We start from the raw sequence: 18,557 nt of genomic DNA, 5'->3' as shown, positions 1-18,557 counted from the left end.
TCAACTGAAGCCTGCCAGCTGAAGAATAATGGAATTTTATGTTCCCAGTTTGTAGCTCTTCCTGGCACCTGTGGGAATTGCATGCACAGCCAGATGTAATTGTCTCTGCAGGTGCAAACCCTCAAAATACATGTCTGTGTACAAGCATGGCTTCAGGTGGGTCATTATCATTACAGCCTAGCAGTTGTGAAATGAGACCTTAAACTGGGTCTGTATCATTTCGCTATATCTGAAATGTAACGTTGACTTCATCACCTACACATCAATGTGTTAGTTATTTGACAGTATGCTGTGTATGTACTTTCAGTACTTTTTACCACCTTCACTTGTGCATTCTTATGAAATTATGCTTAGACTATAGAGCAGTGCTATTTTTACCTGTTTTTCAGCTGTGTACTAAGGTTGTGTGTGTATATTAAGTAAAGTAAGAATGCTTGTTCCCTGCCTATTGTGCATATGTTCCTATTTTCTTTAGAGAGGAGGGAAAAAAGCTTAAAAGCTTTTTTTTCTGTTTAAAAGCTTAAAACACACTATTAAAAAGACAAAAACAACCCCAAAACCCCCTCAACCAACTTGTTCTGAATTCCTCAAACTTTAATAACCATGTTCTGTTTTTGTCAAGTAGCAGTGAAGATTAGCTGAACTGAGAAGTTTATCTATCAAATGAGGGGGAATGGTTGTGCTGCAGACAGCGTGTTCTGCGAGCAGAGGATGTCCCTGTGCTGTGTTACAGGGTTTGGCCACCACGGTTTGCACAAGGGCGATTCTGTTTCAGGGGCTTCTGTGTGGCTCAGGAGGTTTTGGCTTGGAGTAAATTCCAGTTTGCATATTGGTGAAAGTGTGATGCATTGAATGGTTGGGGAGGAGTTGTCATTTTGGAACTTACCCTTTGTTTCGTGTTTTGAGATATTCAATGTGCTGGCTTTTTTGAAGAATCCACAGATACCCCTTTTTCCTTCTTCAAAATCATTTTCTTTAATGGTGGCTTCGAGTGCCAATCTCTCCTGCTCCAGCTTCTCTAATTCTTCTGTATATTAGAAAAAGTAAGAGAACTGGTAAGAAATTGCTGTCTTTTAAATTAAATCCCTTACTGAGCTAATGGTGATGATGTAATTGCTGTTGTGGTACTTTGTAGACAATGTAAAGCTGCCTGGTATGAAAATTTCTCTTAAAATGCTTTTTCTTTCCAAACAAGTAGGGAGAAGTAAGCAAACTTCACCTCTGGAAGCCCTAGCTTGGGATGCCTGTGCCTACAACACTGTGGTGTGCCAGCTGCTCTCAGGTTGTCTCTTCCAAATTCAATTCAGTATTATGACATTTTACAGTTGCATGAGATATTATTTATTGAGTTATTTTTGTGGATGTTTAGTTGGTTTCTTTAGCCAAGAATTTGAAAAGACGTAAGGAAAGCTGTTTTCCTACACTGAGGAAGCTGAGGTATTTAGTTCTAGCCTGTGGGTCTCTTTTCTTAGAACAAAGTCTCATGGTTTGTACTTTGAGATTCTTAGAAATACATAAGGATCCTGAATATGCAATTATTCTCCATGCAGAAGTATTTTTCATTGTTTTTTTTAAGCATTAGTTGCAAAGATATAAGATTTAGCCAATTAATTTTGTGAACTTAATAATATAAAAGAACAATTCAATCTTAGCATTATTATGCTTTTGCTGAGAAAAAAAAACCATGTGTTATTGTGGAATATATTATGGTAAGGCACTAATTAATATGATTCAGGCATTTGCCTGCAGAAAACTTTTTTCATAAGGAAATCTTCTATTTAAGTAATAAATTAACTAAATGAGAGGTAAGTTCATTTAAGACATTGTGTTAAAAAAGTAGAATAAACCCTTGCTAGCCAGACACTATTAGCTCTTTTAGCACTCAGTTGCCAACAGAAACATTATACTTTCTTTTAGTTTTTAACTAATGACAGTCTCATACTTCTGATTATTAGACATGGTGATAGCTACAAACTTAATGGTTATTCAAAACTAAAATTTCAGTTTTTCTGTTGAACAGAATGCTGTACCAAGTATAAGAGAACACAATGATCATTCTTTTCCACTGCAATGACTCTGCATCTTCTTCAAAACATTTCTTTGTATTTGAGGCTTCCCCCTTAATTCTTTCTTACTCCTTGTGTCACAACACTTGGAAAACATTTGCTCATTTGTAAGATTGCAGAGTTGTTTTCACTGTATTTTCACAGGTGTTCCAATGACTGTACATTTTGAGCACTCAGTTTCTGACTCGCATCAGGCAGAGATAGCGAGATCCCTCTCAGAAATCAGCGGGGGTGAAGAAAAGGTTGATTATTTTGGAGTCCCTGTAGTTCTGCCCCGAGGGTCTCCAAGCACATCGAGCTGCCGGTGTGGGGGAGTGTTCATCTCCCCTTGTTCCTTAAAGGGGTCTCTGGCGCTTTTCCCTCTGCGGGTGCTTTGCTCCGGGGCGTTCGCGCCTTCCCGATCCCGCGATGGCGGCGGGCGGGCAGCAGGCGGCAGCAGAGAGCCGCGGGCCCGGCTCCGCCGCAGCGGGAGCGCCCGGCCCGGCCCGGCCCGGCTGCTCCGTGCAAACAGGAGCGGGGGAGAGCTGCCCTGGGGAACCGTTCCGCCTTTGCCACACAAAGGCATGTCTCCCGAAATGGCGGGAGAGTTGCCCTTTCCCCCTGGGATATGTGCTGCTAGCCTAAGGAAGAATGAACAGAAAGGGGGGAGAGAGCTGATGTTCCCTGCGGATTTCAGATTTTTGTAGGGGTGGGAACTCTGTGGGACTCAGTTGCACAGAGATGGAACCAAAAGTGCAGCTTCCCATTTCCTGTCTGTCCCAGAGGTGTCAGGTAGGCAGAGAGAGGAGTTGTGCCATGAACAGGAAGGAAATCTGCAGCAGGGTAACTGGTTGCTGTGGCACAATATGATTTTATTGCTTTAGTCTGTGCCTGTGCTGGAACTGCTTTGGGAGTTGAGTTCTCTGGTGTGCAGAGCCCCTTAATGTGTGAGGCTTGGACTCCTATCACTGCCAGTGATCAGCAAGGATTTCAGGCAGGATTTAAACTGCACAAGCAAGGACGAACTGTGGAAGTTGTGAGTGTAGGAACTATTCTAGGAAGCAGATGGTGACTCTTGTGAGTGTCAGAGTCCTTATGCTGTGCATCCAACCAGCAGAGATATTCAGCTGTCGAGTCACTACATACCTTGAACCTGAAGGACCTGAGATATATCAAACCCTTGGCTAATTCTGATGATAATTACACCGAGCTCAAAATCAAAGGCATCACTGGAAAGAAAGAAAAGGAAGAGTAAACGTGGTTTTACTTTGTGCATGTTGATGAGGAAAGCTATTTTGAAAAGATCAGTGAAAGTGTTCACAGAGAGGACAGACTAGGTAAAATTGCAGAAGGAATTGTCCCAGATAAAGTTGTAGTACTTATGTTCCCTCATTTAAAAAAAAGGTTTGACTGGGCACGGGAACACATCAGCTATTCCTGAAATGGGTCTTTCAGACAGCACTTTTTTAGGAACTAGGTTGCTATAAGGTAATTTTTTTCTGCCTTCTCTGAGGAAATAATAAAGCCAAGGTGGGTTTTGTTGCTCTGTAACTTGCTTCAGCTTTACAAGTGAATTTTGAGCAAGTATATATGAGAAGCCTGTTCTAAAATGACTTGTTTCCTAGCTAAATCCCAACCCACAGAGCTGCTGAGCCTTAGGCACACATGAGATTTAAAGCAAAGCTCTTCCTCTGTCTCTTAGGCTTAAAAGAAGAATTCCATGATGTTCTCTTATTCCCTTAGTATGTACATTAGCATTGTTTTTCTCTGAGCTCCTGGCCACTAAAAATGGGAAAATACAGTTCTGCAAAAGCACTGTTGACAGCAGTGCAGCTTCTTCAGCATTGTCAAGCCAGATCAGCTCTGATGGTGCCAGGTGTTTGCAAAGCAGATCCTGTGAGGTGTGGGAAGCCCATGAACCTTTTCTGATGGACAATAACTTCAGCCACAGAGCTAGGATGTGTGAGCCCAGGTTTGTTGTACCTATGTCCTTGCATTGTTTCTACACATGAAATTCTCTATGGAAATGCTACATTAATCTTGTCTAAGAGGAGTGAAAAAGGAGGTACTGAGCTGACTTACTGTATAATGCCCACATAGTTCTCAACTTGAGTGGCAGGTGCACTTCTCCAGTCCTTCTTAAATCCAATCACCAGGGTGTTGGGTTTCATTCTGCCCAAGCCTGAGGCCTGCCAATATTAAAACACTGCTTGAGGGAGATACACAAACATGCTTTTACTGTAAATGAAAAGTAATGGCAAAAGATAACTGAAGTAATGTTCTGGAGACACAACTAGATTGCATTTCATAAATGCCCTTCGTGCTCATACCCATGCAGAAAGCAGAAAGATTAGCTTTAAATCATTCCAACTATAAATTATTTTAGATGACAGAAGTGTAGTTTTGCTAAATTAGCATTCATTTGCATTTCTTCTGACATGCTCTCATTAAAATGGTTCAATAACTTGGAATCAAGAGGGAGTTCAAGAACTGTTTGTATGTTCATTCTGATATAATGTCACAAAGCTTTAATCAGCTTTGGAATACTCAGTAGATGAATTGGGTCTGTAGTCTCTTAAAACATCTCAGATACACAGAGAAGGGATAGGCTCCTAAGAATATTTTTCTGCCTTGAATTTGGAAACTGTTGCTGTGTTCTTTTCAAAAGATGATCCAAAATCAGCTGAGCATGCTTTGTAGATTAAATTATGGTTCATAAACAGGAAAAATAAATGGTTTGGCAAGATATTCGTTTGCCTTCAAAGCTGGTTCTGGATGCTAAAACTTGGACGTGTAAGGGAAGTCAGATCTAGATTCAGCTAACCTAGTGTTCATAGAAATCTAAATATTCAGTGTATTGGGAACCTTTAGGTGGAGACACACAAAACACAGCTTGTAAAGTTGTTACACTTGCCAACTTTTTACTACTAGCAAACAGAAAATAGGTGAAAACTCTTGGAACCTTGGTGGGGTTTTTGAGTAGCACTTCTATGTTGAAATTAGCAATTGTTGCTGATGTCTTTAGCTTGCAATAATGATGATATAGCTATCCTTCTGTTTGCTGGAAGGGAATTATTTGGGGTCCAGCAGTTGACTTTGTCAATAATGCTTATGTAGTAATGGAAAGGAAGAGATCATCAGACTGTAGCACTTCTCAAAAACATCACAAAGGTCTCCTACTGAGACAATGTATAAGCTCAAGATGAAGTGTCTTTGTGAGGCTTTTACAGAACAAAGGGATCTTTATTAATAGCATTTCATCTCGCTCAATTGTCCTGTCCATTCAGCAAGTGTACAAAGAGCCCTGGTAGGACACCAGTGGGTGACTTATCCACAGTATCTTAGTTGGCTCCCTACTGTCTCACTTGGCACTGTTGTTTTTTCAGCAGCGTATTTTGTGAAAATGATATGAATTTTCTCTGTATTTTGTGTCAGTACCTATATGTTTAAATATTCATGTATATGAGAGAGGAAAGGAGATGGGAAGAAGGCACAGAGACACTGTTTTCATTTATTACGGCCATTTTAAATGGACTGTTGGAAATGATCTCCTGCATTTTTAGAGTAATAGAAAAATATTGCAGACTTTTATTTAAATGACCTTCTCGCTCTTTGCAGAGAATGTATATTTGCAGAAAATGTGCCAAACATTCTCAGATATTTAATATGCTGTGTAATACCAAACAATAGAAGTGATTTGAAGTGTATCAAGTGTCAGCTGCATAGACATTGATATGTTGCCCTGTAGATGCTTCTCCTTTTTCATAATAGTGTCTCTTTCATTTAGGAGAGAATTAGTATCAGTATGCCTTGTCTCATAATTCCATAGCCCAGAACTAGATCTTTATGAAATAATCTGTAATGTAATATACATGTACCCCCTTTCTGTCTATAACATTACCCATATATATGTAGAGCTTCTTCACAAGCAAATAATAATGTCTCGCATAAAGGGATGCTTTGATGTACACTCTCCTGTGTGTTCTGTAAACAAAAAGCTTACTTGAAGTAGACTTTTGACTCCATCTCTGAAGCTGTCAGCTGCCACTGCTGCATAAAAGGCTTTTCTTTTGTTCTTTGTGAGCCAGGCCTGCTTTTTTTCCATGCCACTGTTCATCTCCTTAACACACAGCTTGCGTGGGCCCTGCATGATACAGTAAAATATTATTATGAAGGCTTTGTATTGTACATCACACAGTGATTTTGAAGGAGTTACCTAGTCTGCTGTGGGAGCAAATGGAGAGTCAGAAAAATACCTTTCCAAAAAGGGTCCACAGAGATTCAGCCCTTTGAAAATACCTGTGCTGCAAACATTATTCATATTCTGTTTGAGAGGGCTGAGGCTGTTAATGCTACTTAAATGCAGTCATTCTGACAGAAGGAAGAAGTACTATGGATTGTAACATCTTAAAAAAACATCTAAGGTGTGATAAAGCAGCTCAGAGTGAATAAAATCCCTCCCTGGCTTGACTATGTAAAAGAGTCTCAGCAGATCTAAATATACATGGTTAAGTTCCTGTCTACTGACATAAGAGAAAAGAGTTGATGCAATGCAATTAAAGATGCAAATGCCTTTGTTGCTAGTTTTCTTTCTGTGGTCATGTGGTAGTTTAATGGGAAAAAATCCATGTGCATATCCAAGTCACAGAACTTCGATATAACTTAAGAAGGATTGATCCTGGATGTATGAAGAGCTGGGAATAATAACTTGAACAATAAGCTTGATGTTTCATTGTGAGTGAGGAGGGGAAACAGACAAGTTTTGCCCTTCTTCCCTGTCTCTCAAAGGAAAGCACCTGAAGGTGGTTTTGTAACTGGCTTGCACAATGTGTTTCTGCTGGCCCAGGGGCCAGACCCACCCCTCTCCCAGGTGCCTGTCTGTGTCCTCCCCTGCTCCTCCTTTGCTCCTGTGGAATGTTTGTGCAATTGTACAAGGAGTCCAGTGAATTTGCAGACTGAGGACTAACCCTGAAGAAGTATTGTACATGTAGGCAGGGAGTAAAAGCAGAAAGAGTCCCTTTCACTAAAGCTCAGACTGTTCAAGCCAACATGCAGCCATAGCCTCAGAGACAAGTAATCTTGAAATCATCTTTAGGTTCTGTTGTGATCTTTATTTTGTCCATTTCTGAGCTATGTATCACCATGTTTCTGGAATGTTTCTTGCTGCCTTTTGGAAGAAAAGAATGGAAGATGTTCTGTCTGGCATGGTGTTTCAAAACTTTATGCATTGCTAACAGCATGTCAGCTTTTGAGGCAGAATGTGCTGGGTGTTACATTTATGGCTGAGTAGTCTTGTTGCATTTGTTGTGATATTTATTGCAGGCTGCTCTTCAATGTGATTGTGAAATTTATCATCTGTTTTTTACCACAATTTTGCAATTCATAAAGGTTCATTTTGTCACACTTTTATTACCAAGGAAATTAAATTTCACTTAAGTTGCTGAAGAAATAATTAGAAAGCCCCCCTAAACAATTAAAAAGCTTATACTAACAAAATGGTGTTTGGGGTTTTTTTAATTGACAGGAATGAAATCTCAGTTCTCCATAGAAAGTACTAATATTTAGAGAAACATGCCTAAGAATTCAGAAAACTTGCTGAAACTTAACTTTAGGAAGCTGCATAGTCTCAGGATCTTGTTGGGATTGGTTCTATGCTTAGTGAGTTCACTGGGAAATCGAACAATAATTATAGTAGGGAAGAATTAGGACCATTCATTCTTTATAGATCTATTTGATTTGGGAAGAATCACATGTGGCTCTTCCTTACTCTGTTTCTGCAGTGTGGCAGCATCAAATGAATTATTCCTTTACTGCTATAGAGGAATACATTATCTTGGCTGGACTGATTCTATTATCTAAATTCTGCAGCCACATTTAATGCCATAAGCTGTTGTGTTTTTTTTCCTCTCTCTCAAAATTAAAAGGGCCCTGTAATATTTAAAATACATTTTCTCCCTACGCTACAAATCTATCTATTTTTGTTCTATCCTAATGAGAGACTAGATCTCCATCCTCTAAGATACATCATTTGCTGTGTATTTATATCTAGAAATACACTTTGCTCCTCTCTTTAGATCTCAGAAGAGCATATTTATCCTCAAAATTAGCATTGTAAAAGTTTGGGAGGAACCACTGCAAAGAGAACTGAATTACTTGCCAATCCCCACCTCTGCAAATCAGTGACAAAGCTGAAAATAGAACCTGGGTAACTTGACTCTCACACAATAACCCTTCAGATTTTGTGGTTTGGGGGTTTTCTTTTTCCTAAGCCTAAAATCTTTCCTTGTAATGTTGGTTTTTTTTTCCCCTTTAAACCAATTTTTGGTTCACCTACTGTGAACTTTGAAATGCATCTCAGTGAGGCATTTACCAGCAGGCTTTGTATCAGCCGATAACTTTCGTGTCACGAATTATGACGAAATTGATTCTCAGTGCAAATCTCTTTGGTGGCGTGCACAGCTGCCAGTCAGCCCCAGCTGGGAGCACTGTGTGCTGGGTGAGAGTGGGATGTGGAACAGAGCCCTGCAGCCCCACTGGTGCTGGGTGTGCAGGTTGTGGGCTGAGTTCCCTTACCGTGTACACCTCACAGCAGATACACAGCCCGTTGTTCTTCGTGAAGGCGTGGGTGATGTCCAGCAGAGCAGGCCTGACCATAGGAGCTCCTGTTAATGCTAAGCACTGGGGTCTGGTGGGGAAAAAAGAGGTTGTGTATAATTGGCTGATGTGCAGATTCAGGACAAGCCATTCTAGTGTTCACTAGAAATCTTACCTGAAGTTTTTAACGTGGTCCTCCACTGTCGTTAAAGCCAGAGCGCTGTCTAAGGCATTAACAAAGTACAGAGCCTGGGTAGAGGAGCCCCAGTTTACTTCTGCACATGATAAAGATAAATAATGCACATTAAACCACAGGCTTCTCCTTACATTCTGTTGCAAAAATGAGCAATGGTGTTCTCTATGAAGAGCAGAGTATATTCTCTTGTACTTCATAGATACAGATCTGTTCTTTGTGCTTCATAATAGAAGGGATTGGTTTTGCTTGTGTGATGCAGAAAACCCCATGCAAGTAAATAGTTTCATTCTTTATTTAAATGTTGTAGGGGATGTTCTTCCCCTGCTTGAAAACTGTTTTCTTATTTGTTACGTTAACTTTGTGTCCTTCTCCCATTAGAAAATGGACAGCCCCGAGTTGTGTATGTGGTGGGGAATTCCAGGACGTGCAAATGAAACCAGTAGGAAGGAACATTGCTGGTGCCAGTTTGCTGTGTTCTACTGTATAGGCCAAAAATTGGTCTCCAAAGCCCATTTTGGCATATACACATTTTCTCATTATTGTGCAGCTGTTTGGTCAGTGCAGACATGTAAGAAATGTCTTTCTATGCTTTGAGATCTACATGAATGCAGATAAAGTCCTGTTATGCCAAGATACAAAGCAATATTAAGTGCAACTAAGTGGAGCTTTGTGTAAAGGCACCTTTTCTGAGGAATATTAGTTTTTTCTGAACCCTCCAGTTGCTGGTAAATTACTGCTGAACAAAAGTCACTCTCTTAGCAGGAGACAGAGGGCTTTTGTACAGCAGCTTCAGCTAATTTAACCAAGCTTTAATGTGCTGCTTTGCATTAGGGACCCTGGCAATATCCAAGAAAAGGGTGGAAATCCTGGAACGTTTTTGACAACTGACTGGAGATGGCTGTGCTTTCCTGCAGCTGATGATACATTTACAGGGAGAGAAGCACAGACCATCCCAGTGGGTGTGAGAGAGCACAGATAGGAAGGACAGGCAACAGCAAGAGAAACAATAACACAGTCTCAGACCAGGTGTTGCTGTCCCAAGATAACTCCAATAAAAGTACATCTGTTGCTGGGAACTGTGCTTCTTTTATTTGTTGGTTTTGTTTCATGTTTTCTGCTGCAGAAGTAATTCAGGTGGTTAGCACCTAAATCTGGACCTGGGTTAGTTTTGTCCTCGATATGAATAGCCAGACCGTCTGGCTGGAACAGGACACAGGTTTTTGAGGACAGCTCCTGTGATTTGCTGAGCTACTAAGTGGTTTTTTTTCAGCAGTAAAGTGGGCCCATCTGTCTTGATTTATGGGGGAATTGTAGGGAGGTGCTGGAGGATGATCAGTTCATAAGTAATTCAGCTTGCATTTTTATTGTATAATGGGCAGCAGGTTTACATTTTGAGTGAGGACCCAGCATGAGTCAGCTTAAGAGCACTGCAAAATTCAGGTAAGGTTTTGTGCGTGGGTGGAAAAAAATTGAGTGCTACTCAAGTAAAAGCCCAAATGTCATAAAGATGTGGTGGGAATAAACCAGTCTGCTGGAATGTTTATAGAAAACCCTGAACCACGCTGGAGCTGCTTGTTAAACAGGCAGTCATCAGACTATCAACTTAATCTGTATTACATGAAGTTTAACAGGATGCTTTGGAGTTCCCTCTAAATAAAGATAGCACGGGAAAATAATTTCTAGTTCTGTTAGCAGAATTAATTCCTTTAAAATCCAGTCTAGAGCACAACATGTACATGTAATAATAGTGGGGTTTGGCCTTACCTGGCTTCTTATATGTTACATAAATATATAGGAAGAGCTCAATGGCATAAGTGATGAGAGCTGCCCACCAGTTGATGACAAACATCACCCCACAGCACAGCAGGGCTCCAAAAAGTGACACCCACATGTTATAATATCTGAATGCAGGTCTCCAACCTGTTTAAAGAGAATTGAGGAAATTGGAAGAACATAAAATATATTGATAAAATGGTGATCCATGATTTTTGTGGATAAAATCCCATGTGTAGTTTGTTTCAGGCTCTGTCAGAAGTAGCTCTTCTGTTTATATGTATTTGCAAAATTAAAGCTTATTCAGAATATTTTAGGACATCAGAAGGAGATTACCTGTAACTCCAGGTAATTGATGATTGTATACTTTTGATGCATATACACAGAACTTATTATCAGTAGCTAAACACTTGCTGAGAGGAGTATTTATCCCAATACTGTAAATTCACCTGTCTTAAACTTGGAGATTGCCTGGCCTTGTGGCAGAAAAATAAAATCATCTGCAACTGACTTTAAAAAGATATTATTCCTGCTGCTTTTCAGCTGCAGTACTGATTCCGTCCCCCGCTACCAATTAAAATGATGAGGCAAGGACTGAGCCTTCATGGTTTGCAGGTCTCTGCCAGGTGTTCCACAGAGCAGACTTTGGAGAGGGAAAAAACACAGACGATACAAGAGGCTGAGCAACCCCATCTTGGATCATCTTTGTAATGAGGGGATAGGAAGGACCTGCTGGGAAGAAATTTTCTGTCCTGCAGCCTTGCAATTATTGTAATCTATCATTGTGAATTGGCAGAAATTAACTGGAGGAAATGAGAAAAGGAAAATGGCTGCAGTTCTGTCTGAAATGTTAAGCAGTGGCAGAGCAAAGTCAGATGTAGGCAGATGAAATCTGTAGAGGTAATTGGCACTCAGCACCAAGGCTGCATGGAGCAGATCTGCATTTCTTCAGCTGTGCAGGTAATTAGCAGAAGTGCTCATCTTTTCTGCCCTCTAAACAAATGGCACTTTGCAGATCTATAGGAAGGAAGTTGATGCAGGCATTTATGTCTCTACTACAGTTTCTTCACGCTGGAAATCAAAAATGTGTTCCTTGCTTCTTGAATTGAATAACTAATTCATAAAGCAGGAAATTGTCTTTCCTGTGTGCCAAACCAGTGTTGCTCAGCTGATTGACTTTATTCCTGAAGGTGTCACCCCTTCCTTCATGAGATGGTGAGAATCATTCTGCTGTGCAATGCACAAATCTGACAGCCAGAATGTTCCTTTGCTGCAAATGTGGTGGGAGGATCTCAAGTTACCCCTGAACAGGACCTCATTGTGCTTCACAATTGTACTTTACAATTCTGCTTCTAGGCACTGCAGAGCTGTGCTGGTGCTGTTTGATGGACCTGCTCTTGCTCTGCATGTTCCCCTCCAGGCAGCATCACTTGTAGCACTGTTACTGTGCTTAGGAATCTCCCTGAACGTTTTGCTGTAGGTTTGGAGAAGGGAGTGATGATTCCCCACTGTACCTTGCAGCTTCATTGGCCAGAGTTGACCAATGAATAAGCTTTTACCAATAAGCTTTTACCCACGCATTTTTTAATAGTAAGGGGAAAAAAAATCACTCTGAGGAGAAATTTTTTCTCCAGTGGGATGCACCTTTCTCATCCTGTATGACTGTAGGCATTGTAAGGACTTAGAGCCATTATATTTTGGAGATAAATAAAATATCATGTTCAATAAGACATCAGATCACATAACTTAGATACTTTATGCATACTGCAATTTTCTCTGACATACAGTCTAAACCTTCCAGAGACTATAAAGCCCATATTTAAATCACTGCTGAACACAGACTCACCTGGAGATTTTGCATATGAGGCATGAAAGCAGGAGAAATTAATCAAAGCGTATGAAGCCAGGAAGAAATTGGAGATGATGGGAGCAATGGTATTCAGTTCAGCTGCAAGACACATACACAAGTCAGACAGAGGACCAGTTTCCTGGGCTGTTGGCTAGCTGTTTCCTAATGATGCATTAAATCTGAACATTGTCTGCATTTATCATCCAGGAAGAGCTTGGGTATTTTCATGTGTTACTAATTTAAGGCCACCTTGATCTACCTTCATTCATATGAATTATGTCTGCTTATCCTGATTTTAATAACATTATGTGCTATGCAGTGTTATCCTTGATACTGTGATTCAGCATACTGTCTCTTAATGATGTAGATCTGATGTAAAAGTTCAGAATTTTAAGTACATAATTGACAGGATGGATGCATTTAAAACAATACTTGTAGTTACGACTTTAGTGGGAATCTGAATTCTCTACTAGACGTCCTATTTACTTAGTGTAAGAGTTTGAATTTCAAATCTTAGAAAAACTGATAACAATCCCTGCACCTCTAAATGTGATAGCTGGGATTTTCTTTTACCAGTCATGGTAAACTGGAATTTGCTTTGGAGCTGACTGTGGGAAAGGCTTGGGCAGAATAGGCTTCCTAAGTATTACCTCAGAGCTGTGTGCAATATAAACTGGAAAACCATTTTCAAAGATTGTGACTTTGCCATTTCTGATAGAGTTCTGAGCACTGCCCTCTTCCAGCAGAGTGAACAGGAATTGCAGCTACTCCACACTTGGAGAATGAGGCTGTGGTGGTGGTGGTAAGTCACTGGAATCCCTGCTGCTTTCTTTTTGCCTTCATTAGGAATAGTGGAACTGCTACTGGGACTTGGATTATGTTTATATCAGAGCTTACCCGACTGGAAATTTTCCAAACTGCAGCTACTGATTGTATTATAGTGTGAGTTTGTGTCATTTCAGGGCATGACACTATGGCAGCTGTGTAACATTATACAAACCAATCAGAATGAAGGCCATGGCGATTGCAAAGGTGAGGACATATCCCCTGATAGGCTCGTTGTTCTTTCCGTATCCTTTGGCAAAGAATTCTAACCCTTTGTAGACGTTGTCCTTGCAAAGAGCCTGGTAAGAAAATCAGCACATAACTCTATTAAGCAGCGCTTTCTTGCACCAGCAGTCACTGTCTGTGAGTGGCAGCTTTCCAGGCTTTTGCTAAACAGAAGTTAAATCTCAGTGCTTCAAGTACATCAACTGCTGTGGCATATGAACGTTTAAATAAGGTGATAAGACAATGTGCTGCTAGGTTATTATATCATGGGAAATAGAATCACAGGCATTTAATGCTTATTCAGTGCTTTAAATGAAAAGGTAATTAAATAGCTAAATATAGTCTAAACTGGGAGAACTTGCAGCATAAATCAGTGGCTTGATTTGATTTGTACAGCTTATCTCTCCCATGCTCTCTGCCTCCAGTCTGTCCTCGTTGCTGCTGCCCAGACAGCTTCTGGACAGTCTGTTAAGAGCACACCTGACAGCACCTGAGTCTAGGGGATCTGAGGGCTCCTGTGCTTACAGAGTAGCTTTTTGTAAGAAAACAGAAGTGGTCCTGAAAGTACCCTTGAAGTTATTTATGTCAGGCACATGAGTATCCCTGCTCCTGCAGCAAAGCTGAGCTCTGACCAAAGCAACATTATCTCCCTTGTATGATGATAAGACCTGTCTTTTTCTGCTGAAAAACACTCTACATATTGTTTTCCCTGCCTCTTCCTGCCACATGTGTCAATGTTGCTTAAATATACATTACATTTGGCACACAGAGTTCAACTTTGTCTCTGAAGTAAAACCAAGAATAAAGAAATGGATGGTTTAATTTTACCTGGAAAACTTTGGGTGCGCTGACAAGAGATGCTAGAGCTGATGACAGAGTAGCTGAGAAGATGCCAGCTGTTATGAGAGGACCAAAGCCAGACACCATGCTCATCACCTTTAGGAAAAAAAATGAAGGTGAAAAGAATAGGCTTGCATTTGGATGCACTTTTTAATGACAAACCCATTCAAGTGCTCTATGTGTCTCTGCTTTTCATGGTTCTAAATTTAATCTGCTACAAACTGTACTATTATTTTGGGTTTAGTTAAAAGCAATGGAGGCAAAGCCAAATTCTTATTCAAATATGCAGCTGTCTGCTGGGGCAGATGAGTACTCTGAGATTTCCTCACTGCCTTTACTAACTGATTGCTGTAAGTAGCAGCCTCTACTTGATGAGTAAATAGCTTGTAGCAGACGAGAAAGTGGAAATGGCAGAAAAAAGCTCCAATGTATGAAATGTGGTTGGAGGTACTTTATTTTATTTGTTTTTTTTTTTCCTTGTTTATTTAATGTGGCTAAAAATGAGAGAAAATGCCTGGTGGAGCTGCAGTGCTGCCAACAGTAGTGATGGTCACTGTCAGGCCTCCCTCAGCCCGCCCAGGAGTGCTGGGCTGGCCTCGGTGACTACTGCAGTGAAAGGGTTGTTGAGAGGCACCAGACAAGGAAAGTAAAAGATGGATGGATGTGATTGGTGGTGTGTGGGCAGTACTTCAGGAAAGAAACCTGTGCATCCTGAAGATTTGTCAGATGCAGTCGTACCATTTTATGGCTCTAGTCTGGCCGGGGTAAATGTAAGAAGTGAAAATCTGTCTGGCTGTAGGGAGGTTACTGATTTTAAGGGGTGCCCTGAGTGTGGGCAGCTGAACTGAGGTGGGAGTAAGGATGGTAAATGATCAAGGAAGGAAGGGAAAGTAGTTTATGAAAGGGACAGCATATCCCTTTCAAGGTGGTTCCCCAGCCCTGTCATTTAGCAGAGCCAGCTGGGAAAAAAGTGAGTGACTTTAAAAGCTACAAATGACTCGTTGAAAAGCCTGTGCAGGTGGGTGGTGAATTCCTCTCACTGCCCATGAAGCACAGGGGCTGAACAGAGATCTGGGACCTGTGGTTGTCAGGCTGCAGAACTGCTTTACTTTGATGCTTAGCCTAAGTTTTATTTTGAAGAATAAAAATGGCAGAGCATCTCTGGCCTAGGAGAAAGACTCCATTACTTCTCACTTGATTTTTTGCTCTATTTTTGGATACTTTTTTAAAAGAAGTCAGAACTCTGTTTTTTGTACTGTGTCTCGACCCTTTAACTGTGACCACAGCACCCCTGAGGTAAAATCACATCCATGTATCAAGAGCAGTGAGGTGAATTCCTCGTCTAACAGGAGTTCCTGAGATCTCTGTTAAGTCTGGGCTTTCAGTTTGAAGATGTTATAACATATACTGCTGCATGGTGCTAGTTAAAAGAGGAGATAAAGGCCTTACCAGAGAGTTAGGAAGGCTAGTGATGGGCAGTGTGAAGGTAAACATGCAATGCAGGGGATTTTTGTCTTTCATCATTCCTATAGTTTACTTTTTTAGATAAAAGTGGTTGTCCTGTTGTAGTTGTCTGCAGACAACAGTTTTGCATGTTTGTACTTATGTATTAATGTATTGCTTATTATGCTAATATATGCTTATATGCTAATACATATTATCACTAAAACCTGAAAATTATTCATCAGCCCATAATCACATGGCTGACTTGCACATCTGGAAAAATCATAGCCTAGGCCACAGGCAGATGATCCATTGCAGCTCATTCCAGGTACAATTGTATCATTGACATTCCCAGTAGCATCTCTTACAACACAGGAGGCTGTGGAAAAAATGATATATTGTTATTTTGCTTCACTGTGACATTGAAAGAATGTTTTTGTCACACTTTGACTCCTAAACTGCACACTTGTACAGCTGCTGCTTAGATTCATCCCAAAGAGCAACATTTTGTGTTGGGCAGGGATTTTTTTATGCTTGTAATGAGAATTTAACTGCATAATCCTCCAACACATTTCATAGCTTTCAGTACAGGCCTCCTTTTCACTCATGCCCATTTTGTTACCTCACACCCACTGCTGTAGAACATGTGGTTGTGTAGTTTCTTTGAGACTGGCAACTGATTTCTATCTTTGACATATAGTACAGAAAATGTGTGTGTTACCCTGTTCCTGTGATGCTCATGAGTGTTCAGTAAGAAGAGAAGCAGAAGCCATGTGAAATTTCAATGTGAACCAGGAACAAAAGATCAGCAGATTGATCAGAGGTTCCTTTGATCTTTATTATGCTCATGGATACTATATGCTGGTGGGCTTTGTCACTTATGCAAAAATAACCAGACAAGTTACCTGAAGGTCCAGCTGCCAAATGGGGACTTTTGTTTCCACTGATTGCTGCCTTTTTTTAAACCATTGTTTTGACACACAGTAAAATCAAAACTACTGTCTCTCTAAAAAATAAATCCATGGCATGAAAAAGCAGTGAAGCTAATCATTCACTTGCATGCCAAGCTCTCAATCTTAACTATACAAGTGAAGCAGAGGTTCTGTACTTACCTGCACATATTGCAACAGCAATGTAAGCAATTGTGGTGATCAGAATGGCCAGCATTGTTCCCTGGGGTATGGCACTTTGTGGGTCCTTAAACAAAGCAGTGACACAAGAAACACAGTGAGTTGTGTGCTGCAGCCTGATTGCATTTGCATGCTGGGAGTTCTGCCACAGTGTGGTGTGAAGATACCCCAGAGAGCAGATTTTTATCACTCTGACCTGAGCCACATTTCTGGTCCCAGCACAGCAGAGCTCCTGTGGTGCAACACTCCTACCCTGCACACAGGAAGGATATTCTGCAGGGGCAGAGCTCACATTTATAGCAACAGAAGTGTCCTGAGGTCTGCATTTCTTGAACTCCAAACTCTTTACATTGCGATTGGCTTGATCTTAATGTTTGATGATGTTGTGAGTAAATAGTTACTGAACCATCAGACCCTTGGGGATGACAAGATGGCACCATTTTTGGTTAATTGGTAAGATAGATGGAGTCACCCTGTACAGAATACAGTACTTCTGTGCTTTGTAACCAGTAATTGTTAGTTGGGTCTTCAAAACAGCTACTTTCTTTCACTGTATTGACTTAATTTAGATAATTTAATGAGGCTGGATTATAATGCTTACAGACTGGCTCACAACAGCATCAGCTTTGATAATGCAACTGTAAGTAAGAGTCCAAAGATCTGCACTATACATTTTAAAGGGATTTTTAAATGCTAGATAACATTACAGTTTAGGGTGTTTGTTTATGCTAGGAAGAATTTTTTATGAATTTTCTCCTTAAGTTGGTTTAGCATGGTGTTTTTAAATCAAAGATTTGTTGAGTGCATTTGAAGTCACAGACTCTTTTTAACTATGCTTGTTGCAGGGTGAAAAACCAAAATACAAATTTGGAGTTTATTGTGAGGCATACATGAATTGCCTAAGTGGATTAGTAATTTATATAGTTTTTAAATAAGGTAAGGATTTATTGAGCTGGAAAATAATTGTGGAGTCACTTCTGCTGCATAAGAGCCTTTGCACTCAGAGCATGGTGACTTTATGCAGTTCTGATGTGCATGTTCTAGGTAATTGTTTTTGTGGAATCTTGTGGTTGTCCTAAACTCTGTTACATTACATCTTAAGGTTAAAGGTTCTTGCAACTTAACAACTCTTATGTTTTATGCTTTCAAAATTTAAACCCATATTTACTATGCTGTTAGCACTTTAGGGGCTAAGCCCCACTGAAGTCAGTAGGAAGTCACTAGGAAGCTGTCCCTATGAGGAGGCTCTGGAGTAGGACACACTTGAGTGTGTAGTAGCTGCAGGAGCATGGACGAAGGTGTTTACAACAAATTCTAAAGAAAATTTGATTGGTAAATTTTACACTTTTTAAACACTCCTTAGCTTGTGTTTTAGATTCTGGAGAGGCTGGTTAATTTAATTAGACTTGTCTAATGCATCTAAACATGATCAGTGGAGAATCTGCTGCCTGGAGGACTTGGTTACAGAAGTCAACTTATTGTGAGACTGAAACGACTGCAGAGATCCAGTGGGAGCACTGCTTCCCTAGATCTGCTCAGACTGTTTCAAACAGCTGATCAAAGTGCTGCTGCTGCTCTGGGAGTCTGCCATGCAGACAGAGCACCATATATGGCAAAAGAATTATTTTTGTTTGATA

At 40.5% G+C, this 18,557-nt stretch overlaps 1 protein-coding gene across 2 annotated transcripts in view; it reads right to left on the bottom strand.

Moving 5' to 3' along the window:
* SLC12A1 (solute carrier family 12 member 1) overlaps nt 1–18,557 on the bottom strand; it is a 42,292-nt gene that overhangs the window by 9,129 nt on the left and 14,606 nt on the right. For both annotated transcript variants that reach the window (XM_036389508.1, XM_036389509.1), the window contains exons 9-20: nt 16,903–16,987; nt 16,018–16,169; nt 14,336–14,443; nt 13,458–13,581; nt 12,455–12,556; nt 10,600–10,755; nt 8,815–8,914; nt 8,619–8,730; nt 6,049–6,189; nt 4,128–4,234; nt 3,192–3,274; nt 887–1,027 (exon numbers count right to left, since the gene is read on the bottom strand). In XM_036389508.1, the coding sequence (XP_036245401.1) occupies nt 887–1,027; nt 3,192–3,274; nt 4,128–4,234; nt 6,049–6,189; nt 8,619–8,730; nt 8,815–8,914; nt 10,600–10,755; nt 12,455–12,556; nt 13,458–13,581; nt 14,336–14,443; nt 16,018–16,169; nt 16,903–16,987 (1,411 nt within the window). The remainder of the gene's footprint in view (nt 1–886; nt 1,028–3,191; nt 3,275–4,127; nt 4,235–6,048; nt 6,190–8,618; nt 8,731–8,814; nt 8,915–10,599; nt 10,756–12,454; nt 12,557–13,457; nt 13,582–14,335; nt 14,444–16,017; nt 16,170–16,902; nt 16,988–18,557) is intronic.

This window comes from Molothrus ater, chromosome 13, assembly GCF_012460135.2.
Source record: "Molothrus ater isolate BHLD 08-10-18 breed brown headed cowbird chromosome 13, BPBGC_Mater_1.1, whole genome shotgun sequence".
In the NCBI taxonomy this organism is placed as follows: Eukaryota; Metazoa; Chordata; class Aves; order Passeriformes; family Icteridae; genus Molothrus; species Molothrus ater.
This window is presented reverse-complemented; position numbering and strand designations above follow the sequence as displayed.